Source organism: Echinops telfairi, unplaced genomic scaffold, assembly GCF_000313985.2.
Source record: "Echinops telfairi isolate 266 unplaced genomic scaffold, ASM31398v2 ScPeMD7_5592;HRSCAF=6446, whole genome shotgun sequence".
Classification (NCBI taxonomy): domain Eukaryota; kingdom Metazoa; phylum Chordata; class Mammalia; order Afrosoricida; family Tenrecidae; genus Echinops; species Echinops telfairi.
Window position 1 is genome coordinate 10783877 of NW_022109491.1, and position 26070 is coordinate 10809946.

The 26070-nt window shown below is 49.0% G+C and overlaps 2 protein-coding genes across 7 annotated transcripts in view; one reads left to right on the top strand and one right to left on the bottom strand.

Annotated features, from left to right (window-relative positions):
- The window catches only part of NCOA5 (nuclear receptor coactivator 5), a 30607-nt gene extending 9679 nt beyond the window's left edge, over positions 1-20928 (top strand). The window contains exons 2-8 of one of the 6 annotated variants that reach the window (XM_004698030.2): positions 4627-4693; positions 12234-12551; positions 13259-13395; positions 14229-14355; positions 17026-17225; positions 18446-18766; positions 19186-20928. In XM_004698030.2, coding sequence (XP_004698087.1) covers positions 4656-4693; positions 12234-12551; positions 13259-13395; positions 14229-14355; positions 17026-17225; positions 18446-18766; positions 19186-19766 — 1722 coding nt within the window. In that variant the 5' untranslated portion in view covers positions 4627-4655 and the 3' untranslated portion in view covers positions 19767-20928. Of the gene's footprint in view, positions 1-4626; positions 4694-9974; positions 12552-13258; positions 13396-14228; positions 14356-17025; positions 17226-18445; positions 18790-19185 lie in introns of those variants that run through there. The other 5 variants (XM_030887031.2, XM_045295296.1, XM_045295294.1 and 2 more) reach the window with 5 other exon arrangements.
- A 2883-nt stretch (positions 20929-23811) lies between these two features.
- The window catches only part of SLC12A5 (solute carrier family 12 member 5), a 37610-nt gene continuing 35351 nt past the window's right edge, over positions 23812-26070 (bottom strand). Inside the window, exons 22-26 of the mRNA XM_004698028.2 lie at positions 25541-25663; positions 25250-25449; positions 24951-24965; positions 24367-24500; positions 23812-24159 (exon numbers count right to left, since the gene is read on the bottom strand). Of these exons, the coding sequence (XP_004698085.1) occupies positions 24068-24159; positions 24367-24500; positions 24951-24965; positions 25250-25449; positions 25541-25663 (564 nt within the window). The 3' untranslated portion in view covers positions 23812-24067. The remainder of the gene's footprint in view (positions 24160-24366; positions 24501-24950; positions 24966-25249; positions 25450-25540; positions 25664-26070) is intronic.

A 26070-nucleotide genomic window follows, 5' to 3' on the forward strand; every position in this document is an offset into this window, starting at 1 on the left:
GGAGCCACAACCACTGGAGTTTGAGGGGATAGGGACCGTAGCGGTGTTTGAGTAAAGAAATTTGACCCTAGTGGGTGTCTGTGGGACGCTTAGACAGTGAAGCCTAGTGATCTGTGTCTATCTTATACTAGACATTGTCCAGATTCGGGCAACATTTGATGAGGGAGTATCTTCCCCTTCCTGTTGGAGGGAGCAGGGAGCATGGTGCTTGGGTGTTAGTCCTGGTTCCAAATCCCGTGGCTGCAGGTAAATCACCTAATTTACTCAGTGCCTGGAGTAATACAAGGAAGTGTGACCCTAAAAATAAGAAAACTATGAGGCAAAGTGGCCTTAAAGCATTGATTGAGAGACAGTGAGAATAGCATTCCCTTAGCTGTAGCCTGTCACAGTGCAGTGTTGAAGTGGGGAATGATAGGGCGCCTCCCTCTGGTATGGGGGTGTACCATGTTGATTCTGTGTGTCTGTCGATGGGGTTTCTAGGTGTCAGCGCTGATGTCACATAATGCGAACTCAGACATTCCTGAGTGCTTTGTTTTGCTTCAGTTATTCATTGTCGGTGGTTTAAATTGTACAGGCCTCTGGATTCCTTCTATAGCCTGGTAGTGGTGCTGTCACTGAACATTGTGGTTCATCATACGGCCTTAGTCCTGGTTGCTTTTTATTGCTAAGCCTGTGAAGCATAAAAATTGCATCTAAGGTGAAAAGAGAGTGGTTTTATGATAGTACAATTAAGAACTTGGGAGGGCAAAGCAGTTCTTGTTACTATGAAAGAAATATGCAGTTTTATTTATAGCAGTATCGAAAGACCCTTGTGTGAACCATGTCTGGCATATTAGTCTAAAACTATAAATGTAAGTATTGTGCTTTGCTTTAGGGGTTCTGTACCCCATTCCTTTGTGGTTTAAAATAACTCTGTCATTTCCTGGATAACATCATGTTTATGCAATTATTTTCCGAGTTTTCCCTTTATAAAAAGGAAGTAATGTTTTCCTTGTCTAAAAGTCCATAACTGGGAAGTGCTTTTAACTCTTTTTTCAGAAAGTCACTTGGAAATGACAGTACACTCCATTGTAATTATGACAGTTCTGAATGGCAATCACGTTTCTTAGATATTTAACAAAGCATAGAAGTGTTTCCCTCATGCTGAGGGAAGACACATTAAAAGATGGACCATGAGTCTTAGGTGCATTGGCTAAAAAACTACACCCACTGCTGTCGAGTCAATTCCAATTTATCTGTCACAGAGAAGAACTCATACAGTTTCCAAGGCGGTGAATCTTTACAGAAGCAGACTGCCTCATCTTCCTCCTGGGGCGCCTCTGAAGAGTTGGAATCACTGGCCTTGTAGTTAGCAGCCCAGCACTGAACCTGCTGCCCCACTAGGGCTCCTTGAATAAACTAGAACCCAAAGTCCTGCTGCTGCCCAGTCAGCTCTGATACAGGGCTCCTGAAGTTTTTCTAAGTCTATTGGAGCAAACAGCCTCCTTATTTTCTCCCAGTGAGTAACTGGGTTTACCCAACAGCTCCACCAGAGCTCCTTCAATAAAATAAACCCACACTAAACACTGCTATGGAGGCACTTAGTGACCCTATAGGATGGCCTAGACCGCCCCTGTGGGTTTCTGAAGTTGTAAATCTACAGAAGTAGAAAGTCTCGTCTTCTCTCCTGCAGAGTGGCCGGTGGTTTTGAACTGGCCTAGCGCATTAGCAGCCCAACACGGAAGCCACTCCACCACCAGAGAGAAAGTAGAATAGGAGGGGAATGCTTGTTTTCTTGATGGAGCAGGTCTTTCTCTGCCCGTGGAGGACTACCACATTGCCACTGCCCTCTTGACGGCAAATGCTTCCCCGATCATAGAGCTCTGTCTAAACAGATCCCCAAACTAAACACTCCTCTTCCCTACCCCCACTCCACTTTGCATTAACATTTTTATTTACTTGTTACAGTTATATGTTTCTGTATTGATATAGAAGAAAATTATCTGACTAATCCATGTAATCCAAAACCCTTTTACCTATCCCAGTGTTTGCATTTTTAAGGAAAAAAATACTCTATGAACCTTGAATTGATGGCTTTTCAAATTGTGTGACAAAGAATTAGAATGGGGCAAATTTTTTATCAGCTCCTTAAATCTTTGCTATATAGTGACTAGCCTCGCCCCCTAAAGTTATTTTTACTTTTGGTAGCTTCTCTGTGATTCCCATGTTTCTGAACTCATAACGTTCTTCAAAAGCTCAGTGAGCACCAGTGGACAGAGTTCTTTGTGTGGAGATTGGTGGTAATGGTGGTGGCTTTGTTTTCACTGTTCTTAATGGAAATGCCTTGTAACCTTCCCTTAGCCTTATCCCTCTAAACACGTCCAGATTCTCCATTCACTGCTCAAGATGAACATTTAAGGAACTCTTAACTACGCAGACACTTGACAAGCCGCAGTAAAAGGTTGCTGACCCCTAGAATTAAGAAAAGAATTCACAGCTCTCCTCTTTGCAGAAGGAACAAATAGTAAACTTCACCATCCAAATATGATTGCTTCAGATGCGAGGACAATGAAAGTATATATTGAGAGGCAACGCATAATAATAATGATTTACATATAAAGTTTTTGTTTTTTAACCTTTCACTTAATTGCAAAAATGTTTCTCCATCCTCAAAATATTACATTCCAATTGGAACCAGTTTTGTTTCAAAAGGTTATAAATACATGACTATTTTGATCTTATACAAGGGGGGCTTTAAAAGTTCATGGAAATTGCTAATGAAATTATCCTGAAATTTTCCCTCAAACCTTTTGAAAATCCCACATCGGTATTCCAGAGAACTGGATGGAGTTACACAAGGTAATGATCCTTTCAATATGTTGGGAACAAAGTACAGCTTTAATAAAAATGTACCAGTGCACCATATGCCCTGTACTTTAACCAGAATGTTTGCCAGGCCAACTCTATGTTTAAGTGATTTTTCTCTATTCTTAAGACAATGAAAGTGGTACAAAGTAAGCAGACTAGATCAGTAGGCCCTTCTAACCTGCACTGTATTTTCTTCTCAGTTATGTATAAAAGAGCCAGGTTTTCCCTTTAAGGCTGCCATTTCATAATGTGTTAATTCTGACATCTGTGAACTTCAGAAGTTGTAAATTCTGAAAGTACCACTTACATCGCCAAAGTCCTGTCCTATACAGAAAATATTTTCTGGCATCTTAAAATCGAGGAATTATAGCCAGTGAGCCCCCTAACGAGGCATTTGTTGACCTGTCTTACAAGGTTGCTCTGAGTCAGAATCAAGTCACAACAATGGGTTTAGCTAGTGTCTACTTAACTGAAAAGATAAGAGGCAGTTGAGGTAGAATATGCTTCTCTATTTACATTTATGTTCTCAAGTTTCTTGAGAATCATTTAAAATATAATAGACTTCGATTTTAAATAGAATTAAAGGTTATTCTCACTTAAGCAGAAGCTCAAGAGTACAAAAGTCAGCACATAGCAGGTAAAGCCTATATCAGACCTTGTCTGCCTTTCTTGTTATTTTTGTGATAGGAATCTGATTGGGAATTTCAGAAATACACAATTATTATTTTAGAGCACTCTAAATGTTTAATGACATTTGTGTCATTAGATTCATTATTAACCGCTTAATAGAGAACACTGGTAACAAAACTAGACTGGTGGGAAGCAGCTGTATTTCATTTAACAAATATAAACTTTTTAATATGGCTATTTGTCTTTAAGTCATACCAAAATGATCAGGTATTACTTTGGACATAGATTTGGGACATAACTCCAGATATTTCTTCAGTTCTTATGTATAGTGTTATATTAGTCCAGGTTTTACAAAGCCGGTTTCTTTTGATTTGAGTAAACCAGGCTTTAGTTTCACAAATAGGCTTTCCCATGCAGCTTGTGCTTCCACTCATTTTCCCTTATCTACGTGTATACGCCAGGCTTCTCTACAGTCGAACTTGTCAGGAATGTTTCATTACCTGCCTCTGATATACCAGTGTCAATTCTGGTTTTGTTAGGGCTCTGGATGTTAACAGGTCGTGTTCTTGTTTCTTCAAAATAATCACCAATCATTTCTTTTCTGCATCTTATTCCAGAAGATTCTAATAGAATGCAATGCAAGGTACACCAAAAGGAGACTGCTTCATGGACATCGGAAGCTTAAGACAAAAGATTCTGGTTCATCATTCCTTCTTTGTAACAGAAAATAGCATTGAATGCCTTTGCACTTTGAAAACCAAAAAAAATCCTCTTATCTTTCCCACTCTCCCCCTAAAAAGATCAGTACCGCTAGCTCTCCGGGAGTTTAAAAAACAACCTTTGTTTATTTGGGAGGGGAAAGGTGTTAGGTTCGGGGTTGACATAAATGCCAAAACATTGAAATAATCAGTTGTACACAAATTATGTGTTAGCTGGAAACCCAAGGGGCATTCCTTATCAAGCCATGACAATGTACTGCCCTAACTTAATAATAAACATTGCCCAAGTGACAGTGTGTCTCTGCTGAATGGATTTTCTTACACCATCTGGTTGTCATTGTAATTTTTGTTGTTACTTTCATTTGAAATGTGCTGATGATCTTGTTTTTATTCCGTAGCATTGAACAGATGGGTTGATTATTCTTTTCAGATATTAATAAGGCAGCGGAAAGAAGAAATATGAATACGGCTCCATCAAGACCCAGTCCCACACGAAGGTAAAGTACCCTGCAGCAGTGAGTTACCTTGGGAGAGTTGGGCTCTGGGGAGTTAAGCCCAACTTCGTACATCTTTTCTTCCCCCAACAAACCAGAAACGCTCAAGCAAACATAAGAACCTGAACCCTGTGTGAAGGAAGGGCCTTGCGACTTTCTTTAAACTTACACCAGGAGATGATGCAGAGGACGCTTGGTGTTTCGGTGGCCAAACCAGCAAGTGCAGCTTGCAACATGCATTGCGGGCAATTTGAAGAGGATAGACCTCTGTCCCCAGCTGCCTGTCCACGGGAGCCTCCGCGCCAGGAGGAGTGCCCCGGGGTGATTGGTGTGTGCCACGCTGAGGGCACCGGGCAGGAGAGATTCAACTCTTCATTCCAAATGGCTGCTGGTCCAGATGTTACCCCGGGTGTCCAGAAGTGCTGCTTGAGAGAAGGCTGCTGTCTGTACCTGTGCTATAGATAACCTGTTTGCTTGCATGCGTGGGTTACCTATTTGAAGGGAAACAAAAAGGGGGGGGGGGGCAAAATTACTTCACCTTTCAGAAGACTGCCTTTTCATTAGCTTTCCTGGAAATAGAGGACACAGTCCCGATGTATCCTTCCTCCCGGTTTTTACAAAAGAAAAAGTCCTGATGTGGACCCTGGAGACATGCATTACGTTGGCCTCTTCTCACAAAGAAGATCCTTACTAATATTTCCATTGACATCAAAGATGAGTATATTGTCTTGACCTGTGACAGCACAAGTGGATGCAGTGTGTGCAGTTTTGAGTGGATTACAGGCAGATATATTTCATATCTTTGTCTTTTCTGATGCCTAATGGGTACTCACTGTGGATTTTGCCTTTGCCCCTAAGTGACAGTGACAGATTTCTATAATAAACTATATACCACTACAGTGGATTGGGATACGTGAACCCTACTTTGTACTGGTAGCTCCCTAGGTCTTTAGATGTCTCTATTAGAAGCAGCTTAAGTGCCGAGCACTTACATGTGGCAAACACTTGTCCCATTTTTAGACAGAAAAACTTGTACTTTCTTTTTAACCGACTTATAAGAAAGAATGATTTTTGTGGACCCTGGAGACATGCCTTAAGTTCATTATGTGGTGTGTGCACCCCTACTTGAATATGAAAGGTGGGTCTCCTCTAGCTACCAAGATAACGGTATTTTATGTATTCTAACACCATAAGAAATGCCTGCCGCTTGCAGGTAAATACTATGTTGGTGGGTGAGTCCTACAAGACAAACGAATCCTGCAGTTCCATTTAATGTCTACTTCCATTCGTTTGCATACAGCCACACTGCAGACATTGGGCAGTACTATCTGTTGCGCCCTGTTGCCCCAATCAGTGTAGTCATAGAAGGCTAAGAGTTTGCATTTAGTAGCAATATGGGGTTTCCCCTAGAAACTGGTGACTAAAAATGGTGTGAACGGAGATACAATTTCCAAGTTGCGCTAATGTGTGCTCTGTAGGGTACTAGATTAGGTTACCAGAGGAGAGTGGAATTTGTAACTGATGACCCTGGCTCCACCAGTAAAATCCTCCTCTATTGCCCTCATGATGTTTGTGATCTCTGTCTGGATAATGTCTTCAGGTGTCTGCAGGCAAATAGACCAGGCATGTTGTAGAATAGATTATTTTCTCCTGTCTCTATAAATTGAGAAGGATAATTTATCTCATCTTATTAGACGTATTTGCCCAAGTGCTTTTAATATTTCTAATTGATTATAGATATGCAGCAAACCTTGGCAGTGTTGTCAGAAATAACTAACTCTGGTTGAAATCCTATATAGCCATTGCCAAGTGTTAAATGTAGAAGATTGATTTCACCACAACCTAAAATGCAACTCTGTAATTTCATCTGTAAGAGAAGAAATAGTTGTATGCATTTTTATTTTATTTTGATAAATAGTAAAAACAAACAGAGTCTACATTGGAAAGAACCTTTTAAAATGAGCTAGTCTTCCTTACCCAGGTAGATAGAAGGGCTAGGAAGATAAATATGCAAGTCACCTTTATATTCTTTTTTAAATGGCCCCTTCCTCAGAAATAAATTTAAAAATGAGGTAGTTTGGGGTTATAAGTGGAGCGGTGGCATCCTGCTTTATTTACCATCAGCAGGAGGGATAGTGAGGCGAAGTCACACATTCCATTAAGAACCCATTTCCCTCTCCGTGGCCTGTTCCTAACGGAGCTCCTCAGCATGCCACTTCACGTGAGCTTCCAGATCATCTGTGTCTGCTTCAGTGAAGAAGGAGGTTCATATATTGTAAAATCTGTTCTGAGCCTCATCTGAAATCTGAACAGTCTTTTTTACTTTAAAAAAAAAAAAAAGATAAAGCCTGGCAAATTAAATATTATATTCAAAGTAGAATGCTTCCATTTTTGTCACTGACCTGATCATTCATTATTTCTTAAAGTGTATCAATAGCCGTGGAATAAAATGCTGTAGGAAGGCTAGGTGATTATCCTGGTAGAGACGACTCCTTTCTTTGAGGGTGAATGTTAGATAGCATTCCCGCTTTGGCTCCACCTTCCATTCCAGGCCTTGAGCTAATTCCAGATGTGCCAGTGTGGTGGTAGCCAAGCTGCCTTCATTGGGCAGCCTCAATAATTTGATGTTCCCAATGTTTGGGATCCATTGTTCACTAGGAAAAAATACTTTGCCAATAGCAGATATTTCCCTTAAGACGTGCCTTTAACATCTTCAGTGTTGTCTACTTTTAATTTAAAAAAACAACGTTTTAGGTGTGCAAGCAATGCCTTTGTAACACCTTGCCTTGCTGGACTTTACCCTTGAGTGTCAAAGCACCTGCATGTCTTTTGTGAGTTTTCACCGGATTATCACCTCTTCAAATGTCTCGTAAGCCTATTTCTGCTGGCTGTGCTCTCGGTTCAGTAATGTGCCTCCCTAATGACTCTGCTGTCAACTTGTGATTCAGACAGGACCGGCCCAGCCAAGCACAGAGCTCTGCATCAGGGATCCCTGCCCTGCATCAGATTTCGGCCTGGATTCTTATCATTTAACCCTGAGAAACGTCATTGGGACTCCATTGAGCACGCTGCATTGTTACCATGTTTCATCAGAGATCGGATCATGACTGGTTATACATCAAATGTCGCCACTTTCCATCTTGAGCAATGCAGGTCTTGGGACATACCCCTACAAAGACGTGGCCTCCAAATTTTAGTAATATTTGCTGCATCTTTCCATGTGACCTAAAGGAATGCACATAGAATGGATTCACCTACATCTAATGCGCCGCCAATGGTTCTGAGCATTGGGGGGGTGGGGGTGTTGCTTTGGTGAAAATCGATGGGGATTGGCTCAAAGTGGGGGGGGGCTGTCGACATGTTTTCTATAGACTGACAGATGATTTATACTTAGAAGTCATGGGGCCTTGATTCCTTTGGTAACTGCTTATTCCTTGGGCATGAGACAGCCCTAACTCTAGGTGAGCCTCGCAACTAAAGATACCAGGCTGGATTGGCTCAGAAAGTGCCACCTCTACCAGCAAGATAATCACATTTGTGCTTGAGAGCTTGCTTCTCGAGGAGTGATGCCTTGCTGGACCTATGTCCAACCTACTTCTAACGGCAAAACTATGCACTCGTCTGTTTCTGGCGGTAGTACAGAGCCCTCCGCCAGAGCGCAACGCCGCTCAGCAACCAGCTATTCAAATTGTGAACAGACTCTGAGCAGCTGGTGGAGACATTTTTCAAAGGCAAAAAAGTCTGGATCTCAAGGGAAATGGTCTGGTGGACAGGAAGGAAGAAGACGCTGGCCTCTGCAGAAAGAAAGACAAGGAAGGCCTGTGGAGCCTGGACAGAGCAGCAGCCCCAGCTCCTGGGATTCCAGTCTGCTCTGAGAGAAGCCCAGAGTCCATCAGAGCTCTCCAGAGTGACCACCTGTCAGTTTTACTCTGTGGCCTCACAAAGGCCCTCTTCCTGATAGCCCCAAGAAGGAAGCACTTCATTTACCATCACAGCTATGGTTTTCCCCTTTGCCCATCTCCCTAACACCTTTCAGATGTTTCCAGGTGATATAATGACTTCTCAAGGCAGAACATTTGATTTGCTGTTCTCTTACACACTCACACACACACACACACACTCCCTCACAGACACACCACCTGAATAGCTGAGGAATTTACAGCAAATTATTAGTTATGTTTGCCATCGGTCTGTGGGTTTTCATACTGAAATTTATTTCACTATAGGCCATGCCTGGATTGTGAATATTTGACTTTACAAATCGTCCTTGCCTTTTTGTGTTATGTAAATTTGCCCTAGCTTTTGAAAGATTGAACAAGCCCCTACTTGAAAAAATCTTTGGTTCAGTCACCTTCATTTGCTGCGCATGCAACTTTGAAATCATTGAGAGGGCTTTGAACCTTTTCGTACACTGAAGGAAATTTAAATATGAATCATGTACCTGTTCGGCTTACCTATAAATATTCAACCAAAAGACACACTCAGATCTCATTTGTAACCTGGGGACTGCGGTATTCCATTTCTGTTTAGCCTCGAGTGATCTAGTACCTAAGGTAATTGCTGTATCTGGTCTTAAATGGTACACGTCTGTGAACCTTAAGATCCAGGAACCTGCTTCTACCCACCCACACGTACACACTTGTTATCTGAGGCCTTTTTGTCTGTTTGGCACTCTGCGTTTTGCACAGCCCACTACCCTCTACCCTTTTGTTAGCTGGGTTCTTATTTTGAGAAAGATGTTGGGCCAGCAGCAGGAGCGCATCTGTTCTGGGGGAGTCTTTATTTGGGTCTTCAGGTGACCCTAAGGGGTTTTTTGTTTTGTTTTTGTCTCCAGACAAGCAGTAGTCTGCCGTACTGTTCATCTTCAGGAGAAAGGACACAGGCTTTACCTTCCCTTTCAGAGAATTCTTTGCCCCTTTGGTTCTTTCCTTCGGCATTTGTACAGAAGGGATTAGGATGGGGGCGGGGTGTAAATCGTGTTTCCCTGAGACTGGATTATTTCTTGGAGCAGGTCTACCAGTTCCAAAGTGGAGTATGAGCCCAGGCTTTGGGAATCTAGGGCTGTAGTTGGCCTCAAGGGATGGACTCTGACAGGTAAGGGAGGGTTTCTAGTGGCTTCAAAGAAGAGAACCAAACATGACATCATCACGGCTGTAAACACCATGCTCTGGTTGTGGGGAGGGGATGTGGGAGTGGGGGGTTGTTACCTGCTTCCTTACTCTATCAGGCCAGAGCTTTGTGTGTGGTCCCTGGTCTGTCAAGGTGATGATCTCTGATTGCTGAGTGCATGAAATCAAGACTCCACTTCCAACCACTTCTAAATGCTCCCCAAAGGCAGCTTTATCCACTGATCTTTAATAATCCAAAGTACTTTTCATTGTCCCTTCCTTCGAATCCTAAGTGTTTGCCCACATGCACTACAGCAGCTCTCGTATGTGTTCAGAGGGCTATGTGACATCATGGGAGAAGTTCCAAGTAAAACAAAACTCATCGTCCATCTACCCTGTAATAAGAAAAATTTAGTTGTTAGCTGTCATCTAAATTCCCTAGTTTTCCATAGATTTGTTTGTTTCTATAAATGAGGAAGGCTAGTGAGCCTTAAAATACACAACCAAGGCTTTTCATAGAAACAAAATTGACATTTAAGTTGCATTTGCTGTGTCTATGTAGATAAGTGAAATACTGGTTCCCTACCCAACTGATGACATCATTTGGGGTAGCCAGTATGTGAGATCAGGTCAATGAAAAAGGACTAAGCAAAACATGCCTGTTCTTGAGAGGCTTAGTATAGTTGAATAATTTCAGTTCGCTGTTACTGACCTCTCCATGCTGTGTCCCAGGCAGACATGTAAGCCAATGATTAACAGTTATGGGTGCTCATAGAAGGAGTGCAGTAGCAGCATTCCAAAGGTTTGATGGAAGCCTCATGATCTCTGCGAATGGGAGAGGAGCCATTCTGAAAAGGAAAGTAAGAATGGTGGTCATCGGTGTCACTGAATTGTCATTCGAGAAGTGGTTGCCTTGGTGTGTGTTTAGCTGTCTTGTTTCTGCAGCGGTGGAAAAATGATGCATGACTTTTTATATACTAGTGTGAATATGCTGTGCTGCACTCAAGGTAATGGAAATACTGAAAGAGATGTGCGGGAAGGAGATTAAAGACATGGAACGTGAATTTGCCTGGAATTGATGATAACCAGATTAGTACAGGAGAGAAACCATCTAAACAAAATTATGAGAGATAGGTTCTATTAGTTCAGTTGTCAGAAGGTTGTACTGAGTAATGTTAGCTGCCATCAAGTTGGCCCTCCACCGAAGGTGGTCCCATATGCAATGGAACCCTGCTGCCCAGTCCAGCATCCTCCTCACAGCCGGTTGCAGATTAGAACATTTTCATCCATGGGCTTTTTGTTGGCTGGTTTTAGAGATTGCCATGCCTTTCTTCTTCGTCTATCTTGGGCATGAAGCTGTGTAATGAACGTGCACAACTTGAATTATGGAGAGAGAATAGTTGAGGAGTCAGGCTTGATTAAGGAAGGGTGGCTAATCTGGTGTTTATGTGTTGAGTGAATTGAAATATAGGAGATTGGTACACTTGTGTTAAGTACTAGCATAGAAATAAGGGCTTAGATTGGGTTCAATGAATCCAGTGGGACTGGACCAAAAAAAGTGAACAGGATTTAGTTAATTTATGGAAAGAGAAAAGGAAGCATCAGATTTCACTTTCAAGAGCTTACACAACTTGACAAGATGATTTTAGGCTGAAGTGAAGTCAGAGAAGGGGCTGCAGGTTGGAGAAGGCGTGTGGCTCTAGAACTGTGAGGAATAAGTGTCTCGTGGGGTGGATATGACTCAGTGGAGGGTATTGAGTCAGAGGCTTCTGTATCAACGATCAGGTTGGAGAGATTCATTAGCTGTGATGGAAAAAGCACAGAGCCGAGTGTTCTTAATTCTTTTCTGTATGGGTGTATCATGTGCTGCTTCCCCCCTTGAATTGAATTACCTTGCTAGAGATTGTGAATTACTGTTTTCTATATTTCATGAACAGCGCCTTTGATCACTGTTACTTTGTATGAGACTACCATTTGCTCATTTTTCTAAGAGTCTTGTCCCTTAATTGCAACCTCTCAACATCTGTCCTTTTTTAAATCTCTTCAGATTACTGGGAGAAGATCTGTTCTGGATACTTTTCACTTTGAAAACGTGCTGCGATAGGGTGATAGGAAGGCATGCTGGACTTGCCCCAACAGCCTGAGGAAGACTTGAGAGTTAGAACCTGCTGGCTCTGATCGTCACCCTAGAGCACTGTCCTTCAGGGTTGAGCCAGTTCTCCCTGTCGGCCGGCCATGCTTTCAGGAGAAGGGTGCTTGGTGGCTTTGATCGTCACCCTAGAGCACTGTCCTTCAGGGTTGAGCCAGTTCTCCCTGTCGGCCGGCCATGCTTTCAGGAGAAGGGTGCTTGGTGGGTGGGAACTTCCTCCTGCAGAGTGGCGAGTGGTCTGCCCTTCCCTTTGTTTGTCTCAGTCTCTTGTTGCTCCTGCCCACAGGGATCCATATGGCTTTGGAGACAGTCGTGATACGAGACATGATACAAGACACGATCGCTCCCCAATTCGGGGAAGTCCAAGGAGGGAGCCCAGGAATGGCCGGGATGCTCGGGATCACCGAGACCCGCGGGACCACAGAGATAACAGAGACCTGCGGGACCGGGACCACAGAGACAGCCGAAGCATGCGTGATGCCCGGGACATGAGAGATCCTAGAGATTTCCGTGACCTAAGAGACTCTAGGGATTACCGAGACCACCGGGAGCCTGTGTATGACAGATACAGGGATATGAGAGACCCTCGAGAGCCCGTGTACAGGTACGAACACAGCCCTTCCCACAAGGGCATTCTGCTGAACTTGTGAACTAGCCCAAAATTCTGTAAGGGTGGGCTTTGAAATGTACATGCTGAGCAAATTAGTCTCAGAAGGACAAAGACTTAAATCACATGAAATAGAATACAGACGCCAAAGATGGTTAGAGGTTAGCGGGACCAGGAGGCAGGGCAAGGGGAGAGTTTTTGCTAAGGAGAACACTAAGTTATGTTATAGTGGTAGAATGAATTCGGGGGAAATAGTGAGAATTGGGTGCACATCTTGAAAAATGTAGTCAGTATCACTGAAAATGATGGATGGTGTGTGTCATGTTAATGTGTGTTTTTACCACACGTTTTTTAAAAGGAATCTATCAGGGCATTGGCTCTCAGCCCTACAATCAGTCATTTTGCATCGACTGTGCCAGGCACTGTTAAGTCACCTTTTAGGTACATCACTTCTCTCCATCTTGCCAGTCATTGTGTGAGTCAGGGTAACTCAGGTGCCACCTCAGAGCTGTTAAGCCATGAATCACAGGTGTTTCCTTGGATTGGTGGTGATTTGATTCTCCCAATTCAATTTGATCCCAAATTCGAAGAAGTCTACTATGCTTGCTTCCTCAGAGGGTGCCAGTGTGGAAGAATTCTCTACATCTGATTTTTGCAGGCTAGGACAGAGTTTTTACTTGGTGCAAATCCCCCTTGCCTTTCAGAAGAGAAGGCTCTTATGACCGCTACATGCGATTAGATGACTTTGGCAGGAGGAAGGACGACTCTTACTCTGACCCGTACAGAGATAACTTTGATGGGCGGGGCCCTCCAGGCCCAGACAGCCAATCTCGTGCAAAAGGTAAAGCAACAGAAAAAAATCTCTTCTTATGACTATTAATCTATTCTTAGAAACTTTTATGAAAGAAAAGAAAAACTAGTTAAGTAGTAACCCTGCATAGAAAAGAACTAATAACTTGACGAGGCAATTCACACACAGCCTGTAAATGTGTACATAAGATTTGACTTGAATTCTCCCCCACCCCCAATGTGGATTAGTACCATCGTCCAGTTTAGTCATCCCAACAAGGAAAAAAATATATAGATAGATAGATAGATATGTGAAATTTCAGCAGATAGTTTTCATTTCTGATCAAATCATGATGTTTCAGGACGTCTTTGAATTTGTTGTAAAACTTTGCTCCCTGACTTACTGCTTGCTTTTTTTTTGTTAAGTCAGCAAACTACAAACACCTGTCAGTAAAACTTAAAAAAACAGCTGTCCTATAAAATGCAGATTAGAATGATTAACAGAATGGCATCTTTTTACCTGTCAGATTGGCAAGAATTAAAAAGAATTCTTATACCCAAGGTTGACTTAAGGTATAGAGAAGCAGGCACTAGAAGATTGACCCTAGAGGTATAAATTGAATCAGTACAACTTTCGTAGAAGGTAGTTTGGCATATGTTTCAAAGGTATTAAAAGCTCTTTAATCCAACCATCACATTTTGAGAAATGTATAATAGTGGGAAATGAATGCTGGGTAGCTGTAGAGGAGAAATGCACTACAGGGTTGATTCAAAAAGAGAGTATATGTATTAGAACCGATGCTGGAAGTACTTTGGATCAGAATTAAGCCTCTGGCTTCTTCCTCATTTTTTCTCATTCCCATTTTCCCTGATGGTGTCTTGCAGAGCGTTTGAAGCGTGAGGAGCGCCGTAGAGAAGAGCTTTATCATCAATATTTTGATGAAATCCAGAGACGCTTTGATGCTGAGAGGCCTGTTGATTGTTCTGTGATTGTGGTCAACAAGCAGACTAAGTAAGACCCTTTTGGTGTTTGTACCCTGGGAAGAGAAGGATCGGTGAGAGTCCAGGCTCCCTCACAGCCATCTGCCTGTTGAACGTGGCCTGGGGCTCTGGTCCTATTGCACTTCATTAGCCTGAGGTCTTGCCCCTTGGGGTGACGAAAACCCAACTCAAGGTGACATTAAAAACCCCAGAAGGGAAATTAGAGTTGGTTCACAGAAGTGCTTGCACAGCCAGCCTCGGGGTCAAGCGGAGTCTTTAGACTTGGGTGTGGGGGTGGTCACTCAGTGCTTTCCTTGGGGTTGCCTTTGTCCCCAGGCAGCCTTGCTACTTAAAATGGCAGAATGGCACTGCCCCTGCCCTGCTGTCTTCTTAGCCTAGCAAGCCCATTAGGGGGAGAGCTTTACTTTCCCACCCCCAAACCAGTCACTTTAGCCAAGAGTGCCTGCATGCTCTCATTGGCCAGGCCTAGGTCATGTGCTGATGTAGGGGTAAGCTAAACTCAAGGAGAAAGGTGGCTTTCCAACATCAGGATGAAGTGGCGCTGGGTCAGACCAAAGCCCTTCATGGGAAGAGCCCAAGCCCCAGATCTTAGACAGCACGGTCTCTGTCAGCCAGGCACCAAGTCTGCCCTGGGGAGGAGTACCGCGGCCTTGCAGAACTGTTAGATGACCACGTTAGTCAAGCCAGAGTTCACAGCACTGTTCCTCCCCCTGCTTTGCAGGCTCTCCTTTGAGAGGTGGGACAGAGAAGCAGAGCCGTTATGTAGTGGCTTGCAGGCTTGGCACTAGCTGTGTCTTCTTTCCCCGGGTGGTTAGCAGATAACTTCACATTTTCTAGCAGTTTGAGGTTAAAGCGCTAATTTCCAGGCAGTGACTGGGGAAGTAGGTGTGGAGACACCAAGCAGCAGGCAGGGTTCACAGGCTTTGGGCTGCCTTGTTCAGAGAGAAGTGGCTTTCACATTAGGTCGTAACTGTCATTTTCTGAGCACCTACTTGGCATTGATCCATGTTTTATCTCGCTTATGTTTAATAATCGTATTAGCATGTTTAGTCACCTGGCAGTGTTTCTAATACCGGCCAGCTGTGTAATTGAAACTAGGAGCTGGGGCTATGAGGATAATCAGATACACAGCCCCTTCCTCTGCAGTGGACACCCTCCCTGGACAGGTTACATGCATGAGTCCTATGGGAAGAAAATACAGTCCATTTTTGTCACGGATTCCATATTGGTAAATTTGTTCCCTAACATTTATTTTTAACCCCTAAGTCGTCAATATGGGCACTGGTGTGGTTGCAGACACGTGGAAAAGAGTGGAAAACCCTGGCTTGGTCCACACATTGGGACATGTTCCCACCTGAGTGAAAAGCTGCTCGGCCTTCTTGGCGTTGCTCTTGCACTGTAGACCAGTCCCTTCCTTTGACAGCCTGTTTGGGCCTGCCTTCCTGCAGGCTTCTGCATTTTGTTGGTGATGTCACTGTTGAAGATGTCCCCCAAGCATAATGCTGTCCAGCTGAAGACTGCTGTGCTGTGCCTCACGGAGAACATACATAGGTGTTAGAGAAGCTTCACTCAGCCAGGAATTCGTGTTAGTGAAGCAGCCACATACATTCACATGATGCCTTCAAATAGATCAAGTGATGGGAATGTGACTCCCAGAAACTTCACCAGGTGTCTCCTCCAGGAACAGTGCTTTGACAGTGTTAGTTCTGTGTTCACAATGACTTTGTAGAGGGTAACTACCAAGAACACTAGCAAGTGACTGGCCATCCATCCACCCCACTGCCCTGGAGACCATCCCGATGCACAGCACCCCCCTATGGGGCAGAGGAGAATGGTCCCCAGTGCTGGTGTGACTGTCAGTCTGCTGCCTTGGCTGCAAGCTGGATTAAATAGCCAGCATTGAGTTCGTAGTCTAGTGTTTAACCAACTGCACCACTGAGGCTCCTGGTTGTATCTCAGCCATTTCCATTACATCGAAGGAAGGTTAAAGAAATGATGGATGTTATAAACCAGGGGTCCTCAAACTTTTTAAACAGGGCCAGTTCACTGTCTCTCAGACCCGTTGGAGGGCTGGACTATAGTTTTTAAAAAAAACTGTGAACAAATTCCTATGCACATAACTTATTTTGAAGTAAAAACCAAAACGGGGCAAAAAGACCCAGTGGGCCAGATAAATGTCCTCAGCGGGCCACATGTGGCCTGCGGGCTGTAGTTTGAGTACCCCTGCTCTAAACCATATTATTCCTGTTTTAGTGGTTAAAAAAAAAAGAAGTTTGTAGGAGGTGTAAAAGGGTCTTGCCCAAAGTGTCACATCTCTGCTCACGAAGGGGTAGAGCTGGAATCAGAGCCCCTCTCCTGCTTTCAAGCATGGGCTTTTCCATTTTGTCATAGGGCCTTCTCTGGGACCAAAGTGTGCTGCAGGCCCAGACAGCAAGATGGTTCACAGAGGACACTTGGACTGGAGGACGGACTGTGTTGCAAACTCCGTGACTTCGGACCTGTCAGTGATTGCGAGCCAGTGGGCAGCAGAGGGGGGTGGTCTAGATCACTGGAGTCTGAAGAGGACCCTTAGGTGTGCGCTTTCCTCTCTGAGCATAGAACTGGCTGAGGAGAAGCTGGGAGACGTTTGGAGCTGGTCCCGAGTCAGGAGGGTTCACCTGGCTCCTGTTTGTTTCTGCAGAGATTATGCTGAATCTGTGGGGCGGAAGGTCAGAGACCTGGGCATGGTCGTCGACTTGATCTTTCTCAACACAGAGGTGTCACTGTCACAAGCCTTGGAGGACGTCAGCAGAGGAGGCTCTCCCTTTGCCATTGTCATCACCCAGCAGCACCAGATTCACCGTTCCTGCACAGTCAACATCATGTTTGGAACCCCACAAGGTACAGAGCCCCCGTGGGTCGGAATTCCAGGAATCCAGGAATTCTAGTATGTGTTCCTCATGGAGCCAGCTTTGGATAGAAGAGATCTGTCCAGGCCTCCCCTAAGTGGACTGGCGGGGGGACGTGTAGTCAGTCCCTTTCTCTTCTGGTAGTTTTTCTGTGGTTGCAGTGCTGGACTTGGTACTGCCCAAGATGAGCTCCTCGGATCGCACTGAGATGTGCTGCCACTTGTCTAATAACCAGTTCTCGGGGAAGGGATGAGCCACCAGTTGGGTGTTGCCAAGGGTGGGTTTGGGGAAAGCTGCACATAGCTGGCACGCAGCACCCCTCTGGCTTGTACAGCACTGGCTGCAATCGCATCCTCGCTCTCACCTACCTATGCCTTGTCTAAGACTCAAGAAACAGCCAAGGGGGCTGAGAGAACGGGGTGGCCCTGACCACCCCACCCCTGGTGCTCAGGATGGCTTCCTTGAAGTTCTTTCCTGAACCATGAAGTCGTTTCAGTACTTGGGAGTGCAGCCTGTCAGGACTCAGATGCCTGGCATGCCTCCGGACAGACTTTCCCTGCATCCGTGACCATTGAGTGCATGCCTCGGATGCTCTGCTGGGTGTCACTTGTCTCTTTGGGAAGTTATCCTTGGGGTTTGGAGGCACATTCAGACACGGTTTGGAGGCAAATTCAGACACGGTTGTGAGAGTTGTCTTGTGCCCGTGGAAGCTGTGTTGCCCAGGGCTCAGGAGAGGTGGTTATTTTGGGGCCCACTTGGATCTCACTCCCTGGCCATTGGTGGTAAGTTGCCGTCTGAGCTGGCAGATTCCCGTGCAGCGGGCAACACTGCGGAGGAGCTCAGTGGGAGCCGGGTGGGGTGGAGGAGCTCTACGACCTCCTGCTGCTGATCCATGAAGCTCAGCCTGCCTCCTGGGGTTGTGCTCCACGCAGTCTGTTTGAACCGGTGGGAGGCTGTCCTGTTTCTTTGGTTTATACTACCCGCCTGTGATCTCAGAGATCCCCAAAGCAGCAGCTCTGTCCAGAGCTCCAGCCGCCTTGTCCTCACGGCTTTCACACCCCCCACACACACACCCCACACCCCCGTCAGCCCTCCTTTGTCACTGAAGTGGTTTTCTTGCTGGTGTGAGGTTAGGCAAAGCCGCATAGGGCCCAGTAGGTGGGCACCCAGCTCAGTAAGGGGAGAAAGTAACTGGGGTCATTCCCCCTGCAGAGCATCGCAACATGCCCCAGGCAGACGCCATGGTGCTGGTGGCCAGGAATTATGAGCGCTACAAAAATGAGTGCCGGGAGAAGGAGCGTGAAGAAGTGGTCAGACAGGCAACCAAGATGGCTGATGAGGCCCTTATACAAGAAAGGGAGCGAGGCGGCCCCGACGAGGGCTTGCGTGGGGGGCACCCTCCAGCCATGCAGAGCCTCATCAACCTGCTGGCAGACAACAGGTACCTCACGGCCGAAGAGACAGACAAGATCATCAACTACCTGCGGGAGCGGAAGGAGCGGCTGATCAGGAGCAGCACCAACTCTCTGCCTGGTGAGCTACGTGGCAGGGCCGAGGTGAAGTTCTGACTCTGCATTTCTCTACTCCCCAGGCCCGGTCGGCAGGGTGGGGGGTGGGGCTCCCTAAGATAATGATAACTGAAGACAGGGGACTGGATTCTGAGCCCTACAATTAATGTGCTGGTGGGTTGGCTTGGTGCCCCCGCCCCTAATCGCCAGTGCATCCCTTTCTTTACTTACATAAGAAAACCTGCTCTCAGGGAGGGAAGTGGGGGGGACGCAGCTGTTTTCTGGAAACGGCCAGTGCTGGGAAGCCAGCTGACAGGAGACTGGTGTTGCTGTCTGTACTGTGTGGTTGCTGTGACTCAGTGATTACTGTGCTCCCCATGGCTGCTGAGCTACTGGCCCTCCAGGGGGCCTTTCACCTATCTACCTTCTCCTCCTGTCTTCCAGGCACGATTTCCCGCCAGCCTCTTGGGGCAACCTCGGGTGCCTCACTGAAGACCCAGCCCAGTTCCCAGAGTGGCCAAGCACTCCCCTCTGCTACCCCAACTCCAGCCGCCACCTCCGCCTCCCAGCAAGAGCTTCAGGCCAAAATCCTCAGCCTCTTCAACAGCGGTGCCGTTGCCGCCAAGAGCAGCCCTGTGGCGCCATCAGTTGCCGCTTTGAGCACTCAGAACCAGAATTTTTCCACAGCAGTGAACAGCCAGCCTCAGCCAAGATCCCAGGCCTCTGGCAGCCAGCCTCCAAGCATTTTGGGACAGCCGGGATCTGCCCGGGGCCTGGGCCCCAGGCCTGGGGCTCCTTCCCAGGGAGTCTTTGGCCAGCCTTCCAGTCACCTGGCACCTGTCAGCACCATGGCTAGCCAGAGGCCCGTGGCTTCCACGGGTATCAACTTTGACAATCCAAGTGTACAGAAGGCTCTGGATACCCTGATCCAGAGTGGCCCTGCTCTCTCCCACCTGGTTAGCCAGACCACCGCCCAGGTGGGGCGGCCCCAGCCCCCCTTGGGATCTTTCCAGAGGCATTACTGAGGCTAACCTTACTCCATACCCTGGGCCCCCCTCTGGCCGCCGCCCACTTAATGCGTTCTAAATAGTTGTTTGGAAGATGTTCTTTGCGCCTCTCCAGGTCCACATTAAGTGTCTTGAGTTTCTGCCACCTGCTGCCCCTCTGCCCACGGCTGTTGCTTAGTCCTTTGAGGCTGCATTGGTTGGTTGGTTATTAGAGAATAAATTTATCTAGGGTAGTTGGGTGTCTGGGCTCAGATTAGATTCGGTGGGATCCTTGGGCTCCTCTGGTCAGCTGGATTTGGCGGCAAAAAGGAAGGAGAAACCGAGCCCCGCTGACTGAGTTTGGATGGCACTTTTCACCGCAGCAGGCACTAGCATTGTTCTTCTCTAAGCTAGCCTAGGCCACCCGGCGCTCCCAGGCAGCTGCAGGAGGCGGGTCAGGGAGCTCCCTGCAGCGTAAGGATGCAGGGGGAGTTCTGAATGCCCCGGGCAGCCTCTAGCAGGAACTGAGGCTTGGTTTGGGTTTTTATTTCCTCCTTTAATTTGCATTTTGTTGGAGATTATGGTCACCAGACGTTGACTCAGACTGTGAATCTGGGCCCTGGCCGCCCTTCACCCTGTCAGCTCTCTCGGCCTGCCCCAGTGGTAGGCTCTCGGACTAAGTGCGAGCTGTGACCACTGGTTTTTTTTCCCAGTGATCGATTTGAGCTTTCAGCTCAAAAAGTAGGCCCTTGTTTTTGTCTCGGTTCTTATTCTCTGAGCAGCAGGAGCAGGCAGGGACCATTTTGATATCCGACTTCTGATGGCTGGGTATGCTCTTCATACCAGTGAGACTTCATGCATTTGGAGCCAGAATGAACTTGTTGGCAGACAGGCCGTAAATGCAGCCAGAGGGGGCGCTCCTCCCAAGGGAGGGGGTTCCTTAGAGCCTGTGGCTCCATCTCAAGGGGCCCCAGCAGGGGCCAGGGGATAACGGTGATCTCAGCTTACTCCCTGCCCTGCTGGTGGCTGAGCAAACAGTGACTTCAGAAACAAGGTCCCCAGAGGGCAGCATTTTCTGTTCTGACTTATTTGTGTTCATAGTGTTTTAAAGTTTGTTTTGTTTTGGTGTCCCTCTTTGGAACTCTTGTCTGTTGTTAATAAAATGAAATGATTACTTTTTAATTAAAATGAAAAAGTAAAAGCTCTGTTCATCTTTTTTGGAGTGTATCTGCAGTACTTGTTTGGGGGGGGGGGCCTTCATAGTCAGAAGATGGAGTTTGGAGGATTCTGGGCAGCCACCTCCTGTCCTTACCCACTGTGTCCATGCCTTAGACTCCCAAACTTGACTGACCTCTTTCCCTCTTTTCAAAGAAAGAGTTACTCAATGCCCCGCTGGCGGTGAAAAGCTTTGGTACTTCAGCCCAGAACCATCATCCTGGATGAAACGTTTCCCAAGGGGGGTGTGGACCGCTTCGGGAAATACCCCTCTACCCCGAGCTGCCCTCACACCGCTCCCCAAGTTAGCAGCACTGACTGCTCCCAGCACCAGCCAGAGGTTGGTCCGACTGTGGCTACCCTTCCTTCTGGTAGACTCTCCTGGCAGGTGTGTGCTTAGTCCAGGAAAGGAAAATGGGCCCTGCTCTGATGCCTTCTCACTTGTGCCCCACTCCCACCCCTTCTGTTGCACCCATGATACAGGTAGTCAGAACCCCAGGATGACCGAGCTAGGAGCCTTGTGAGCATCCCTTCCCCTCATCAAACAAGCTGGTCGGGTGAAGTGATGAGCTCTAAGCAGCAGTGAGTTAGGGACCCAAGTGCTAAGAGCACACAATCTGGCCTTGCAAGAGTTGACCATATGCACAGAGGTCCCAGTGTGCGTTTCACTGCCCTCCAGGACAGTAACCCATCACTGGCTGGGCAGCCAGACCTGGGGTTTCCCCCTTGTCCCATCTCCGTGAAGGACAGAGTTCCTGAGTTGGGTCCCGGTAACTCCCTGCCACTGAGTCGGCTCATGAACAGCTTTCTCTCCACCCACCAATTCTCAAGTGTCCAACAACCTTAGGCCATAAAGGGTATAATAAAATTATTTTTATTGCATTTTGTGCAGACGGGAGTCTAAAAACTTAATACAGTAAAAGCTGTAGAGCATTAAATGGGAGCATTCAACGATAAAGAACCAACCCTCTCCTTTCAGATTGGCACAAAGAACACAAGGTCATACTGAGGCCGAATGCGGAATACTGAAACACCAAAAAGGAAAAGGCAGGCCTAGTAATAGTAATAATATTAATAAATACTCTGCATTTGGTTTGCAACCTCTCCTATTTACAAGGGTTTTCCACTTCATTGCATTGCCCTGCACATAGATAGTCTAAAACAAAAGCAACACTAGTATCACTACAGGCTATTGAAATATTGCACTCAGAATAAAAGTCACTTGGATGGACGTGAAACATCTAGCTACAGTGTTTATAAAGATAATCTGGTGAATGACTTGTGATAACATTCATAACAAATATTGCACATGTAGCACAGAAAACTTGGGTTTTTGTTGTGGTTTGTCTCATCGACGAAACTACTCTTGCCAGCCAGTCTGGGCCCAAATAGTGCAACTTTGGTTCCCAATACAACCCCCCTTTTGCCTTCTGCTCAGCCCACCCCCCAGCTTCAGCCCAGGACATGCTCAAGCCCCCGAGAAGGGCTGTGGTTCTCAGAGGAGGCTGGAACCTGGAAGGATCCATCCAGTGCCCTAATCAAGAACTCCCCACTTGGCCTAACCCACACTCTTCGCAGCCTCCAGCCCCACTTGGCCCGCCTGGAATGGCATCCGCTCTCAGCTCAGCCTGGAGCTCCAAAGGGAAAGAAGGTGGTGAGGTCAGGATTGCCCAGTGGCCCCAGCTCCGGTCTGTGGGCAAGATGTCTAACTAGGTGTGCAGGCCAGAGCCCTGGGCTGAGGGTGCTGTACTAGTCCCGCAGGGCGCTGGGACGAGCATGCAGTGCCTGTCCCCTTGAATGACGTGCCCTAGGGGAAGGGACCCCGGACAGTGCGCCTTCTCTGGGGACGAAGGGCGCCTGCGACCAGGCTAGTGGGGCGGAAGCGCCAAGGACTGGAATTCGGGCCGCTAACGGCCTTGGGTCCTGGTTGGAGGAAAGCAAGGAACCGTCGGGAACCCGGGGGACTCCAGCCTCCCCGCCCCGGGGGCCTGGGTGCCCCGGAGACGGAGCTAGAGGCTGCTGCTAGGCAGCAGAACCCGGTTCCCAGAGCTGCCAGATGGGGACGGGGAAGGGGGTATCAGGGGCCACGGGGCTTCCCGCTGGGTCCGGCGCCTACACCAAAACCACCCCTCCCTCTCCAGACGCGGGAGGAAGCTCTGCGGAGGGGCTGCCAGCTCCCCGATTTCAGTCTTTGGCGAGGAACTAGGGGGTAGGGGGGAGCAGGCGCCACGCCGGCCGGAGAGACGCCTGCTTCCACGCGAAGGCACCGGGGCGGGGCTTTCTCGCTCTCCTTGCACTTCGGCCCAGGCGGCCGAGAGCCGAGGAGGAGGAGGAGGAGCAGCAGGGGAGGAAGGGCCGCGCGTCTCCGCGGCCGCGGAGCAAGCTCCCGCCCGCTGGGGAGCGAGTCCAGGAGACAGTGGGTCCTTCGCTCCCCTCCGGGAAGGCCTGGAGGGCAGGGTGGGGAGCCCAGGGCGAGACGGCGTGGGGCTGGCGCGCGCGGGGTCCGGCCTACGACACCCCCCCCCCCCCGGGCGGGCCTGCAGCACTTTCGCTCAGTCTCCGACGAGGTCCGGGCCAACCCAGCTTTCCCGAGGCCTCCGCCGCAGCGGGCGCACTCTCTCCACGGCGGCGAGAAGTCCGTTGCGCTTCTAGTCACATAAATATGGGGACGTTAAAAATACACGCGATGTCTCCTGTACACTATGTATAGGCCCGGACGCCCACCCGCGGCTCCGCTGGAAAGGACGGGCAGAGGCGCGAGCGCAGCCAAGCCGCCCGGGCCCGGGTCCCCGCGCGCTCGGGGACGGGGCCGGGGCGGCACCAAGCCCCGCCCCGGTGGGAGGGGCCTCGCGGCCGCCCAGCAGGGCTCTGCAGCCGCGCCTCCTCCCGCACTTATTGTAGCGTCTCCTCGGCGGGTCGAGGTCGGGCTCCGAAGAAGGGCAGCGCAGCCAGGCCAAGGGGCCGGCGCCGCCGGGCTGGCTCGCGGGGTCACCGCGCGGGCGTGGCCTCGGGCTGCAGGCGGGGGCAAAGGGGCCGGGGAGCGGGCACGGGGGCTGTATGTAAACGGTGACGGCGGCGGGGGGCGCGGGCCGGGCGCGCTCGGCCCGGGGGCAGGGTCCTGGCTCTCAGGAGTAGATGGTGATGACCTCGCGGCCGCCGCCGCGGACCAGCATCACCCGGTCCAGGCGCTCGGTGAGGACCTCGAGGAACTCCATGTCTGAGCGCCGTCCGTCAAGGAAAAGGCACGGCGCCTCCGCCCCTGCCGAGGGCACTGGGCGTGCCCGGCGCGCCCGCGCCCTGTCCGAGGTGCTGATCCGGAACCCGGACGCGCTGGGCGCCGTCACCCCTGCCCGGGCCTGGCCGGGCCCGGACCCAGCGCCCCAGCCGCGCCCTTCCCCGCTCGCCCCTTTGAGGTCCAGGATACAGTTTTCGTCACCGTTGCGGTTGCGAGGAGGCCCCGGCATGTTGAGCAAAACCAGCTTGGCTTCCCGGGATTTCTTCACGATCACCTCGTTCAGCCGCACGGCCGTGTGCATGCGCCGCACGTTGGACTGGTTCCTAGGGGAAGGGGCGGGGAGAGCGCAGGGGACTGCGTCGGGGGCGGGGTCCGGAGGAGGGGACCCCCAGCCTTCCTCCGAATCCCAGCTCAGGGTCCTGGCAAACGGGGAATACCAAGGCCAGACTTCTCCAAAGGAGCCCTGGTGGCGTAGTGCTTATGCGATGGGGCTGCTAGCCGTAAAGTCAGCAGTTCGAAACCACCAGCTGGCCAAGGGAGGGGGAAATGAGGCTTTTCTAATCCCGTAAAGAGTTCCAGTCTCGGAAACCCACAGGGACAGTTCGACCCTTTCCTGCAGGGTCACTGTGAGTCAGAGTTACTCAATGGCATTGAGAGAGAAAGACCACCGCCACCCCCAAGCTGAGCACCCACTGGGGGGCATGGTGGAGTGACCGCAGCTAGGTCCCTGGCCAACCCAGAATAGAGAATGGAAACAACTCGTAGCCACTTACAAGTTCTCCCACTCCCTTCAGGAAACACAAGGAAAGCAGAGAGGGGAAGAAAAGGGGAGAGGTCAGGAAAAGAGGGAGAAGCAAGGGGCTTGAGCTAATCCCCCATTCCCCACCTCCACCGCCTCCCCTCGGCTGCCCAGGGAGCTCTGACCCCTAGCAGTCAGTCAAAATTCACCCAGGCCTCCGGAAAGAAGTCAGGCCAAGGCCAAGGTCCAGGCTGGGACTCTTTGGCTTTCCCGTGAGGAGGAAAGCCTCTCTGGGCTCACCCCACCCCCGGCCCTGAGCCCCCTGGCCCGTACGGCTTCATGTTGAAAAAGTCCTTGATGCCCTCGGAGGAAACAGGGCTAGGGCCCTTATTCTTCTCGGCGGTGGACTTGTCCTTGGTCCAGGTGAGATGCACCTTCTCAGGATCGAGTTCCCCCTCCCCCTCAGGCTCCTCCCCTGGTGAGGGTGAGCTGCTGGGGCAGCTGGGGGCGCTCTGGTCGTGGATCAGCTGCACCTGAGGGAGGAATGAAGGGACGCCGATGACCTCTCTGGAGGCCAAAGGGTCTGCTCCCACTGTTTGGGGCCAGAGGGGTCCAGCTACCTACCTCCTCCTCCGGCTTCTCCTCGCTGTCACCAGCGGTCTCTTCCGGGACGTTGAGGCGGAGCCGGGTGTTGGCCGGGTTCTTTCTCCGGATCGAGCCTCGAGACTCATCTGTGATACTCTGGATCTGGGGAGCCACACAGGTTGGGAGCAGCTCTGCTGGAGGTCTCCGCCCACACCCGGCAAAGAGGCGCCACCCAAGCTGATGCTCCGCTGCAGTGCACGCACACTGCTGTACCGGTTGTTTAAAATCCGACAGTGCTTCCATTCTGCCATTCTGAAGGAAGGGCAGCTGGCCCACTGACCTGGCCACCCCAAGTGCTCTCCAGAAGCCCCAGGCTTCCCAACAGCAAATAACCTTCCAGGCTGGCCCTCAGCGCCCAGACCCAGGATCAGGTCTGGCTGGCAGGTACCCGTGCCATTGCTGCGTCTCTTCAGCTCGTCACTTTCACACTAGATCACACCCTGATCCATCCCAGCTCAAAGGGACGCCATCCACGCATGCCCTGAGAAGCCACCACACATTCGGAGGAA